Below are 13,266 nucleotides of genomic sequence, written 5' to 3' on the forward strand. Positions count from 1 at the left end.
AACAAGCACCATTGAAGCTTTTCTCAGAATATGAGGGGAGGTCCATAGTTGAACATATACATGGGCTATGGAAGGATGAGTTTGATGTGCCAAATTAGTTAACTTTGTGTCAGGATTTCCTTTGCGCTTCGACTCGCACGCAAATATGATCAGTGCAATCTGACAGAACATTGGAGCTGGATACAAATAGGCAGTTCATCTGTCAGTGCCTTGAAGAAAGGTTGCGATAGTTGGCCAATCATCAGTTCCTTGGAGAAAGATTCTGGTACACAATTGATTCAATACCTTGGACAGAGATTTAAGTACTCAGTTAATCTTCAGCACGTTGGAGAGAGCTTGAAATACTGTGGAGACAAACCCAATGATGAGGACAACCTAGGAGTATGACGGGTTCGTTAACATAAACTGTTCGGACTCTTCAAAAAGGTGTAGGGAACATTCAAAGTTGTTAGAATCCAAACAAAGTGTATATGTAGGCACAACAGGGGAAGCTATTAGGGTCTGAATTGGAAGGACAGAGGACATTGGAACTATAAAGAGAGATGAATGTTGAATTGTTAGGATCTTGATCAGATATGCGGACATTCAGAGCTATAAGACCTTACAATGAGGCCTGGGTTGGCACGTACATGTACAAGATGAAGGTGGTCAACGCATCGTTCGGTTGTTGTAATTATGTGAGTTGCAGATGCTACAAGTCCTTATCATCATGTCTGTCCTCTTTGCCAATCATACTGACGTCTGTCCACTGTCATAGTTTCATTCATGTCTTGATGTAAACCAAAAGTTAAATGTAGCTGTTGGCCTAATGCCTAAAATCAGGAGAAAGAAACTTTCAAACATGGTCGTAGGTAAGGAAAAAGTAAACTAAAAGAAACTGCTTCATACACATTAACTCATAAAACAATTTATTGCCTGATATGCTGGACAGAGTCCTAATTTAACAGGAAATGAAGATTTACAGAACTGGTGTTAAATGAGGAGGGAGAAAACAACAATGTGTTTTGGTCACAACACACAATGGGGCTGGATTGGTTCAGATATTGCCCACTCATTCATCTTACGCAAAGAGGGTGAAAGTAACCCCAGCAGCTCATGTGACGAATGCAATGGCCATAGCGTTAAGACATACAGCCTAGGAAGATCCCAAGATTGACATTTGGTCTGTGCTGAGTTATCTGATCTCAGCTGGGCTACCAGTTGGAGGGTGACAGATCGTAACTTCAATGTGGAATATTGGTGGGAACCTCAGAGAAATGGCACACTGTTGCTTAAACCTTTCCCCCAGGAGTTTCCACCAATCTTCCACCAAAGTTACACTGGGTGATCAGAAGAAGCCGTGTTAGAAATTCTATCCCATAGAGTTTCCATTCCTCCATTTCTAATCACTACCCATGATTGTGCTGAAAAGGAGTATGTGAGAACATTGGATGAGTACAGGCTGTAGCTGTGCTGTACCTAACACCTTACCCTCCACAAGGTGGTATACCCTGTCAACACATGCTGTTTGGACTCACAGATAAAGACTGGCCATTTGGGCAAATAAACAAGATCTGTGCAACTATACCCTAGTAAGAGGTGGTGCCTTTTGGGCGGGGGAGAAAATTGGAGAACATTTTGGGGAATTGAATGAATGAACTGATGGCTTATTCTGTATTGCAGCTCCACTTGGCTATGTATCAAACTTCAGAGTAACCACATACACCACTACCTCGGTGTCTGTGGTCTGGGGTGCTACTGTCGGAGCAACAGAGTATAAGATATCATGGAGCCCAACATCAGGTAAATAAAGATAAACCGTCCATCTAAGTTGTGTGTCTAAGGGACAGCTTTTGTTGGTGTTTCTCTGATTTTTATTTGTGACTCTAAACAATTATTATTGTTGCTGAATCATAGGCCTCTTTTAGTGCACCTTATCTAACTTGTTTTTTAAAATCCTTATTAACTGCGTCCACTGTATTTCTTTTATCTCTGGTTCTTCTTTAAATGATTTCATAAGATTTGTAATCCGTTGATTATGGAAGATTACAGGAAAATCTAATTCAGGTGTTTAAGATGATGAAAGGAGTTCATAGGTTAAATAGAGAGCAACTATTTCCTCTGGCTGGGAGTTCCAGAACAAGGGATAATATCTTTAAAATTAAAGCTTGGCCATTCAGGTGTTGTCAGATGTTATGACACAGCAGTAGGTAAAGGCTGAGTTATTTAAAATCTCAGCGGGAAACTTTAAAGAACTACCATAACCTATATTTTTAATTGGTATGTTTGAGATGCAACTCTGAATTCAGAAATGAAACCACCATCCTCCAGAGGTTTTTTATATAAATTAAATTAAACATTTATTAATTTTAATAAGAAATTAAACATACATGTCTACAAATTACTACCATAATAGTTACTAAACAAATCCCCAAATTAACCACACCCAGGTAATCTTCCCCAAGGCAACAATAACCCATAGATTTAAACAGACACCAGGCAAAGCACATTTTATCTTACCAATTCAAAATGAGGTCCCTTTCAATTTGTTCCTTCGCAGACACAGTGGTAGGCCTACAGGCTTAGATCTTACAAGCCTCTGACTTCCACACACAAAACTCTTCTGTATATACTTCACCTTCCCTTTGAATGTAAATTCTCATTGTATCACCAGGTGAACTCCACCTCTCCTAACAATAAAACCCCTTTCATAGGACCAATTTTATTAGTAATATAAACATGTTGCTTGGTGTCTCCTAGCTAGGTGCAAGATTTCACCCCCAGTCTTTGAATGACCTATTCAACAAAATGCAAATGTACTCTGAACCTTACTGTTTAACATCTCAAAACTACTATGCATCAAAGCACCCAGACTAGCTGGCTTTAATCCAATTAAGACACACACACCCACACCCACACACACACATCCTACTACAAGTCCAATTTAAAATAATTTCCAATAACATTATATACATTAATATCTTCATGTCACAGAAATCACTTCTTTGCACAAAGAGTAGTGGAAATCTGGATTTCTCTACATGCGACCCCCTCCCCCACCTCTCTCCCAAAACTCCTATTGGGGCTTGGGGTCAATTGAAAATATCAAAAGTGAGAATGATGGAATTTGTCAAGCAAGGGTATTAAGGGATACAGAATCGAAGGCTGGAGGGTACAAGGAGTTAATATACAGTCAGCCATCATCTAATTGAATGGTGGAACAGGCTCAAGGGATTGAATGGCCAACCGTGTTCCTTGGTTGGTCAAGTGCCATCCACATTTTTAAAATCTCTGCTGACCGGTCAGGATTAATTTATGTTTTGTGAAGTATTTAGTAAATTAGCCATGTGTTATAGAGACTTATGGCTGACACTGGGAGTGCTGGAGTTGAATTGTACATTGCAGAGCCTGAAGCTTACTCAGCACACTGAAGTCAAAGTATTATTTCCAGTGTTAGCTCTGGGTTTTTCTCTGTTCTGGTTGAGAAGAATAAGAAAGAAAATAGTATAAATCAGTTTGGTGACACCAGATTTGAGCTTAAAAAGTCTGCCGAATAGCAGAGGCAGGAAAGACTGATGGTTGCAGTGTTAGAGAGTGGGAGAGAATACGATGGAGGTATTTAATGGCGGTGATAGTGGTCTCACCGGCTAGAGAGGTGGCGAGAGCCCAACATCGCTTCTTTTAGGGAAGGCCCGCCAAATTAAGTGCCACTCAGGCACTTAACTGGACAGTGGCAGGCCTTCCCTGGAATCAAGGACACCAGGGGTGGAAGTCTCGCTCACCAAGAGCTGCTGGCCAGTCAGAGGCTGATGTCTCTATTGAATGGCAGTGCCACCAGAGAGGCAGTGGCTGCTTCCAGTTTGACACCCACCAGAGGCCTAATATTTTTGCTGTATCCCAAGTCACACATGGTGGGGGGAGGGGCTTTGTGGGGGAATGGTATGGCAGGAAGGGCAGAGGGCTGGCTCTCAGTCGGCCACCCCCCTTCCTAATGCCATCCCTTGAACAGCCTTGGGACAGCCCTTGGAAGCTTGCTAGCAACCCCGTGCGGGTTTTCTTGTTGTGCTCCTGCATGGCGATTTCCCCGTTCACATTTGGTTACTACCAGATTATGTTTAGATTATGCACTCAGGTCCTAGAGCAGAGTTTGAACCCATAACCTTTTGAGTCAGAGGCCATCATTCTATCAACAGTCAAATTGATAATTTTTCCAATAAATAATGTCTAAAGTTCACCTGTATGTAAAACATTTAACAAAAAAACTACACCGGTTAACACAAAACTCAAATTCAAAAATATCAGGCTGCATTTTCATCTTCGAAGTGGGTAGCGGGAGTTGGGAAATTTCCTGGCTTGGCGTGCCTGGTTGTTAACGGGAGTTGGGTCCACTGCCTCCAGAAAGAGTTTGGAGCCACCCACTGTGGCTGTTGGGTGCCGAAGTGGGCTGTTTTAAAAGGCCCACCTTAGCACTATAGAACTTGGTCCCGGTTAAAATAAAAACAATAAAATAGAAAGCAGTCCTTTAGCCCTCAACCCCCCGCACACTCCCCATGCCAGCTCATGCCTCCCACACACTCACCATGGCCCCTCATACCCTGCATGCAAAGCTATGCCCCATCATCCAGCCCCGAATGGCCCCTCAAACCTTCCATGCTAAGCTATGGCATTTCCATGCTCATTCATCCATGATATACTCTGTATGGAACCTATGATCCCTATAGTGATAATAGGGTATGTTAAAAAGAAGCTTTAAAACAGTCATTCATTCATAACTTTCCACTTCCTTAAAACAAAACTCATTTCACTACAGCCCAATAAAAGAGTGAATCATCCAGACCCTTTAGAGTATCAATAGCAGAAACTGCAAGCACTTGAAACCTCTTTATCATATAGAAATAAATATTGTGCAATTGACGGACTAGGTCACAGAAACCGGGCTGTCAATCTTTGTTTTCCCTGGGGTGCAGCTGTTTCAACACACTAATGGATGTCTGGGCTCTTATTGGCTGGCCCAGTTGCATGAAAATTACTAAGTACAAGGACATGCCTATCCCCCCTACGGAGCTGACCAGGTCAGGAGTGCTGGGTGTGGTTTCTTGACCCATAGCAGCTTGTACTGTTAACCCTCATTTGTGAAAATTGGAAACCCAGAATTTGGTCCCAGTTGTCATTTTCACACCTCCAGGAGTCCTCCCAACTCCAAGAAAATCCAGTCCATCATGTCTAACTATGCTAAGACACTATTTATTAATATTTAATTGTTGCAGAAACTATCTTCTGACACTGGATGTTGCCAGGCTACTTTGTAAATGCAGAGAGAAGGCTGGGCGGGAGAGTGGGTTAGAACTGTCTTGTCACCCCTGAGATCTGGGGTTAAATCCAGCCCAGACTAACTGGATTAACATCTCCTCTTTCTCTCCTTGATTCAAGGTCCTTTGAGCCTGACTGTAGGGATGCTATAACTCAGTTTCTGATGGATGCAAGGCTGGTGACAAATTAAGATGCTGCTGAATTTCTAACATGCATTTTACAGGCATAGTGTTAGGTAGAATTACATATTTACAGGACATAAACAGTCCAGCTTGTCCACGCTGGTGTTCATGCTCCATTTGAGCCTCCTCCCTCCCTCTTTATCTAACTCCATCAACATATTCTTCTATGTTTTTTCTCTCCCTCATACATTAATCTATCTTCCTCTTAGATGTATCTAAGCTATTCAGCTCAACTACTTATTATGGCGGACAGCTCTACATTCTCACCACTCTCTGGGTAAAGACGTTTCTCCTGAATTTCCTATTGGATTCATTAGTACGTCTTAAGGGAAACAATTTCAAATTAAAAGGTCTCCCATTTAAGACAGAGATAAGAAGGAATTTCTTCTCTCGGAGGGTTGTTAGTGTTTGGAATTCTCCCCCCACCGCTGGGTCATTGAATATATTCAAGGCTGAGTTGGAGAAATTTTTGATTGTCAGGGGAGTCAAGGGTAATGTGGGAAAGGCAGGAAGGTGGAGTTGAGGCCACATCAGATCAGCCATGATTTTATTGAATGATGGAGCTGGCTTGAGGGGCCGAATGGCCAACTCCTGCTCCTGTTTCTTATGTTCTTCTGGAGAAGCTTGGGTGTTGCACCTGTGAGTGTTCCTGCCCAATCATCAACCAATTTATTCTGCTACAGACAGTGATCCGTAAAATAGAATATAGATGTTCTGGAGAGGGCACAAAAAGATTTACTAGAATGATAGCAGAAGTGAAAGGTTATAGCTATCAGGAAAGGCTGAACAAGCTGGGGCCCTTTTCCTGGAAAAGAGAAGACTGAGGGGTGACCTGATAGAGGTCTTTAAGATCATGAAAGGGTCTGATAGGGTAGTCACAGAGAAAATGGTTTCACTTGAGGTGTAGACCAGAACTAGGGACCATAAAAATGAGATGGTCACTAATGAATTCAACAGGAAATTCAGGAGAAATTTCGTTATCTGGAGGGTGGTTAGAATGTGGAATCGCTACCACACGGAGTAGTTGAGGCGAACAGCATAGTTGCATTTAAGGAGAAGCTAGATGTGAGGGAGAAAGAAATCGAAGGATGTGTTACTGGGGTTAGATGAAAAAGGACGAGAGGAGGCTTGTGTGGAGCATACATACTGACATGAACATGTTGAGCTGAATAGCCTGTTTCTGTGCTTTAAATGTTTTTGAATTCTAGAGAATCAAAGCACTGACCTGGCTGCAGTAACATAGTGAACCTGTATAAATCTGTTCCAAAATCCTTATATTTCAATGTTTTTTTTCATGCTAGGGAGAGGTGAAACTCAGAGTGAATATGTGGATCGCAACACGCTGTCTTTCCATGTTGGAAACCTGAACCCTGGGACTCGCTATACAATTAGCATCAATGCTGTGTATAGAAACTCCGAGGGGCCTGCTGTGTCCCTGTCTCAGATGACAGGTAATTAGTGAGGTGGACAGAGGGGCACTAGTAATACCTTCGTTTTAATTCATCGTGGGGAGGAAACTTGCTGTTTCATGGGGGGAGTCATCAGAATGATTTTGAGGTTTAGAGGGTTAAATTACAAGGACAGAAAGCATAAACTTGGCTTGCGTTCCCTTGATTGTAAAAGACTGAGGGACAGTCTGATTTGAGTGGTTAATTATTTAATCGACAGAGTAGATAGGGAGAAACTATTTCTTCTGCTGAGGGAATCAGAATGAGGGGAGATAATAAAACAAATTAGGAATAGGCCCCACACAGGAGCAAAATCAAGAGACACCTTTTCTCTCAAAGGCTCATAGATGTCTGGAACACTCTCCCCAAAAACCTGTGGATGCTTAGGGAAAATAAGAGCTTTGAGGACTAAAATTGGTATATTTCTGTTAGTTAAGGGTATCAAGGGATATTCAACAAAGGCTCCATATGGATTTGGGCTACAGATAGGCCATGATCTGATTGAACAGCAGTGCAGCCTTGGGCGGCTGAATGGCCTCCTCCCACTCTCATGCATGACTCCTTTTATTATTGAGTAGCTGGTTGAAAAGTCACAAACCTTTCTGCAGGACACCACAAAAGCTGAACATAACAAGGGAGAAGACTTGAAAAATCAAATAGCAATGGTTAGCTGACACCATTTGAGTTTTAAAAGCCCATGGATTGCACAAGGAAAGAGAGACAGAGAGAGAGACTGTGTTCCACAGCTGTGAACTCCTGAGATGGGATGAATTTGAGCTGGAGATAGTGTGAAGGGTCTTGAGTTCAACACATTGTCAGACAGAGTATAAACCAGAGTGCCTGTGATCAATCTTCATTTCAGTGAGGATGTAAGGAGGGGGAAGAGCATTTGGGACAAAGTATTTGGAATTTGGAAGGAATCAGAGAGGAAGATTTCCCTACGTTACAATGGTGACGACACTTCAAAAGAACTTCATTGGCTGTAAAGTTCTTTGGGACGTCCTGAGGCGTTGAAAGGTGCTATATAAATGCAAGATCTTCCTTTCTTTCTTTAAAATTCAGGGAAGGAAATAACAAACTTGCATTTACATAGTCCCACATAGAATCTATGTGACAGGAGGATTTGATGGAGGCTGGAGAGCTGGTGATAGACCTGTGCTGCCTCCTCAGGGAAGTCCCGTCACTATTAAGCGCCTCCCACTTAAGTGGCCACTGATGGGCCTATCCCAGAAATCCCTGGGATCTGCTGGCCAATCAGAGGCCAGCAGCTCTTTTGCTAACCAGCATCACCAGGGAGCTGGTGGTTACTGCGGGAATGATAGCCGCCAGGGGCCCAGGATCAAGGAGCGACCCAGGCCAGGGGTACGTCATGGCGGTAGGGGTTTTGCAGGGTGGGGGTCATGTGTTGGGGGGAGTAGGGGGGTGGCTGGGGGGGGTCAGCAGCAAGGGCAGGGAAGTGGCTCTCAGTGGCTCCCCCCTTCCCAATGCTAGGTCCGTCAATCAGGTACTGTGTGCTTTTGAATGAGGCCCCTCTTCCACGTCCCCAGGAGAAAAGCAACCTGCACAGGTTTGCTTATCGTGCAAGCTACATGGCAACAGGCCCACCCACAGCTGGGTTAATACCAGTGGTGATGGGGTGAGGCCCTTAAGTAGTCATCAATTGGCGACTTCAGGGCCTCAATTGGTGGCTGAGCAGGAAGTCCGACCACGGGCCTTGGTGCCCAGGCTTAATCTTGGCGGAGGCAGGAAGGCGGTGGGGTGCTTGCACGCTATGCTGCTGCCTGATTTATTGCCCCTACCACCTCCAAACATGCCACAAAAGAGGGCATAAAATTGCCCCCTACAACTGGTCTGTGCTGGTGTTCATATTCCATATATACCTTCTCCCGCCCTAATAACCTCTTCAGACCTACCCTCTTAGTTCTCTGTTCCTCTCTCCCCTCATGGATGCATAACCCACTCCCCATATAAGTTTTCTTCTTCAACCACCCAATGGTGCAGTGAATTCCACATTCTCAAAGTGCTAACACATTCCTCTTAAATTCCTTAGTTGATGTGTTTGTGGCTTCCTTGTCTTATGTTCCTTTGATTTGGGCTCGCCCACAGGTATTTCCACATCCACCCCTTTTATAATTTTAAAGCCCTCTCCTCCTCTCAGGCTTCAGCCTGCTCAATCTTTCCTGATGGTTGCGTTCCAAAGTGCTTTCCCAACCAACGAATTACTTTCAAAGTGCAGTTATTACGTAGACAATCACAGTAGCCATTTTGTGCTCAGCAATCACTGTCTCCTTCTGACTGAAAGGCTCCATCGCAGAACACATGGATAAAGCGTACAGGACCCATTGCTTTTAACCACAGTGTGTTCTTTCATTGCTTACAGCTTCTCTAGATTCTGAACAGGTCCAATCAGTGAAGGAACTGAAGGTCATAGAAACTGGATCCAACAGCTTAAAACTCTCTTGGAAAAAGATGCCTGGCATCTCGGGATATAGAATATCTTGGGCTCTACTGCGAGGTAGGGACTTTTATCTTGATCATTTACACTCTTGTAAGATAAGGTTTAACTTCTACCTGTATTTGCCTGTTACACACTTCACATACTTGCTTAATAGGAACCAAACATATTCAGCTGAAAGACAGCCTGCAAGTTAAGATGAACTCCTCTAATTCCCAGCCAATAAAAGTGGTGTTGGATAACATGGAGTGAGAGACAGGAATGGAGTTTTGATACTGAACTTGGCAATTGTATTTGTGACCCTGCAGCCCATTTCCCATTCCATTTTATACTTAAACAAGTTTATTTTTCTCTTTTAATCTACATATCATGGAATGATGTAGCACAGAAGGAGGCCATTCAGCCCATCATGCCTGTGCTGGCTCTTTGAAGGAGCTATCCAATTAGTTCCATTCCCCTTGCTCTTTCCCTCTCTCATCCTGCAAATACTTCCACTTCAGCAAGGTCTGAGGTTGATCTAGGATCTATCCAAAGACCACATTAGATACCCTAGTGGTGGATAGCTTTAATCAAACTGTTCCTTCTGGGCACATGATTGGAATTACTGCACTTCTGATATTCATGACAGGCATTTGAAAACTACATTGTTGGGAGCTGCCTCATCCAACTCTGTCACTTGTCTGGCCATTAAAAGATCAACAAGTTTCTAACTTATCTACATATATGTAATGCTAATGTGTTTCTGAGTAGGCAGTGTTGTGTTTGTGTGTGTGTGGAATTTTATGGCCCCATCGCGGTGGAGGGGGAGGGGCAGTAAAATGTGGCGAGCCAGTCAAAATTACTTTGACTTCGGCGGGACTGTAAAATACCCACAGTGTAAAATTCCGCCTTGTGTGTGTGTGTATATGTATATGTGTCTGTGCATGCCTGAGTGTGTGTGTGTATATATATGTGTGTGTGTGTGTGTGTGTATGTGTGCTCCGTTATTATGATGAGGATTGGCATTGTTGGGGAAAATGCTTTTTGCCTGTCTGTTTATTCAATAATGTCCAGTATTCCCTACCTATAACAGATCAACGCTTCCTGCATCTGACAGTTCAGTGCCCTCTGCAGCACCACCGTGCTACTTTTCCCTTTGTTTCTTCCAGTCAGTTCTTCCTCTGTTGAAGGCTTTCACTCATGGCTGAATAGAGTCCCACTGTTACAATGCCCAAGTGGCTGCTATTCTCATTTGAGCCTCATTAGTGAATGTCAACAGGCTACTTGCTCCTGGGGGCCATCACATATCCCTGAGCCGAACTCCATCCTCTCTCAATAAGCACACAAAGATCCAGCGTGGAACACTGCACAATGATTTGGAACAGGAATCTTGGTCAGTTTCCAAAATCCAGAAGCACTATGGCATCCTCCTGCTAACTTAGAAAAAGACTTGGGAATTAATCCTGAGCCTTGCTGCAACTGTACGGTTCAGTTCTATCCCTGGATAAAGTTGCTAAATCCACCCAATGGTGGAAGGGTAGAGAGATGGGAGATGTTCACCAGCTTGGATTGGATCCTATCCCAAGCCCTGAGTGTGAATGGACATTGTGCTGCCTGAACTCTCTGCAATTTTGCTATTGGTCAGGAACTTTCCTGGAGCTGTGGGGTTGGGTTTTATGGGCACCTGTCAATAAAAGTCAGAGGGGCTCGTAACATCCAATGGTTGGTCTGCCCACCACTTACCCACCCACCCCTGCTCCCATTACAATTATACCAGTAGTGGGGGCAGCGTGAGGTGGCCTGTCTGCCAGTGGACCAATTGAGGCCCTTAAGTGGGCAATTAATGCCATTGGCATTTAACTTTTGGAATGAGAGACCCACACTAAGCACTGTCTGGCAGGTTTCCCTGTGCGGGCTGGTGGTGGGTGGTAGGGGGTCCCTCCTTAACTGGCTCCCTGGGCCCATCGAAAGGGCCCCCCCTCAAGGTGTTTCTCCCCCAGGTTTCCCTCCTGCAATTGGCCTCTCAAACCACAACCCTCAGCCCCCTTGCTGACCCCCAAACACTTACAAAGTCTTGATCCGTTGCAGCTTGCCTCCTCATTACCAGAGTGTAGTACCATGGCGTCCCATATAATTTGGCCCGTGGCCCTGAAATTTCTCTGGTGGTGCGATGGAAACCCCACTAATGTCTGTAACCAGGGGTCCTGCTTAGGTCTGCCAACCCTTCCAAGTTTTCCTGGAGTCTCCAGGAGTGAAAGGTTAATCTCCAGGACACTGTTGTGAGCAAACCGAGCAGGAAAATCAAAGAGGCTTTAAAAGAAAAAGTGTTTTTTTCTCATTTATTTTGAATACTTTGATGATTAATTATACGAATATTGAAGATTGGAACAAAGTCTGTGATGAAACTTTCAGGAACGCATCCGGCAAAGTAGGCAGCCCAACTTCCACTGTACTTAGGGTGAAGTTGCAGAAATAGAGAAAAAAGAGCTCTGATTTCGAGCTATCGTGCTGTGATTGAACCAAGAATAATAAAGAATACCACACTATCACCTGTTTAATTATCTCTCCAGGAGGTCCTGAGAGGACTAGAGTTGTCCCAGCAGATACAATGCTTTACGTAATAAGTGGATTGCAAGAGAGTTCCACATACACCATCCGAGTCTCGACTATGGTTGGAAGCAGGCATGGAACACCCATAGTAGTCTCGGCCCAGACACGTGAGTGCCCTCGTTATTGTAGCTTAAGAAGCCAGACTGATTCCAGACTAGGTCAAGGGATAAACCTCAAATGCTGTGGTTGGATTCTTTAAACGCACAGGCTCTTTCCCACCTGCACCATCTCATGCCTATGTCTACTTCAGAGGAAGGCGTCATTATCCATTGGTTTAATCGTATTAGTAGAGCTCTCCTGCTGTTGTTCACAAGGTTGAAGATGAGGCCAGTTTAGGGCATTGCTGTATTCCTGTACATCTTCACTACAGTCCAGCTCAGGCCCATTTACTCTGCATTGCAGCCTTCTCAACCTCTACTGGAGTGCATCACTGACCCACTCAGCCTGCCCTAGGCCTGCTCAGGCTTTGCTTCATGCTACTTCTGATCGACACAGCTTCCAACCTGTATTAAGTCAACAACACAACTTAATTAGACGGGTGGTAATTGAATCATTTCAGTAAATAATTAAAACATAAATAATGAATGTCCACTTGCAAGTGCCAAGAACCTCGTACCAATAACGGTCATTTCTGTATGACGCTCCCCCAAGTCGCCCCTTCGACTGGCCTGCCCTTACCTCCATTAATCAGAAGCTCTGTCAATCAAACCCAGGCTAATCAGGCTGCTAGAAAACCTCCACCGTGGATTATAGGAATCAGGAAGGGCGCCACTGGAATAAATATGCAAAATAAATAGCATTCAGGATGGGACAGGTTCAGACAGCAACCTGCAGTGCCACAGAATACCCACCAGGGGGCACTGAGGAGAACAGGCGACCTTCCAAGCTCAACATTGCCATGGTCAGGAAGTGCAGGGAATGTTCAGTTTAATCTGCCAAATTAAATGATTGCAAATTCATTTAAACTCTGTATTTACTGATCTGGAATTGAGATTGATTTCTTGTAACTTTATAGATGAGTTCCAATCTGTTAATTTGAAGGTGTTTTCGGTGTAAGGCATCCCAGCCGCTAACGTCAGCTTTGGCTTAGAATGTCAGCATCCACAGCTTTGTCCCAGGCCTTGACCAATTCCCTGCTGGAACCAGGGCCGGCAAAAAGAAAGAAGAGACATCTCTCAGCTTTTAGCCTCCAAAAATGACGGAGAGTGAGGAATTGTATTCAACTTCTCCTCTAGCATTGGAATCTGGGAGCTCATGGGTTGAGGAATTATATCCCACTGCTCCCTAATATTGCAGAGACTGG

The 13,266-nt window shown here is 44.0% G+C and overlaps 1 protein-coding gene across 1 annotated transcript in view; it reads left to right on the forward strand.

Moving 5' to 3' along the window:
* The window catches only part of col7a1l (collagen type VII alpha 1-like), a 171,159-nt gene that overhangs the window by 139,105 nt on the left and 18,788 nt on the right, over positions 1-13,266 (forward strand). The window contains exons 12-15 of the mRNA XM_078553768.1: positions 1,663-1,782; positions 6,779-6,922; positions 9,300-9,434; positions 11,924-12,070. Of these exons, the coding sequence (XP_078409894.1) occupies positions 1,663-1,782; positions 6,779-6,922; positions 9,300-9,434; positions 11,924-12,070 (546 nt within the window). The remainder of the gene's footprint in view (positions 1-1,662; positions 1,783-6,778; positions 6,923-9,299; positions 9,435-11,923; positions 12,071-13,266) is intronic.

This window comes from Cetorhinus maximus, chromosome 12, assembly GCF_964194155.1.
Source record: "Cetorhinus maximus chromosome 12, sCetMax3.hap1.1, whole genome shotgun sequence".
NCBI classification, from domain to species: domain Eukaryota; kingdom Metazoa; phylum Chordata; class Chondrichthyes; order Lamniformes; family Cetorhinidae; genus Cetorhinus; species Cetorhinus maximus.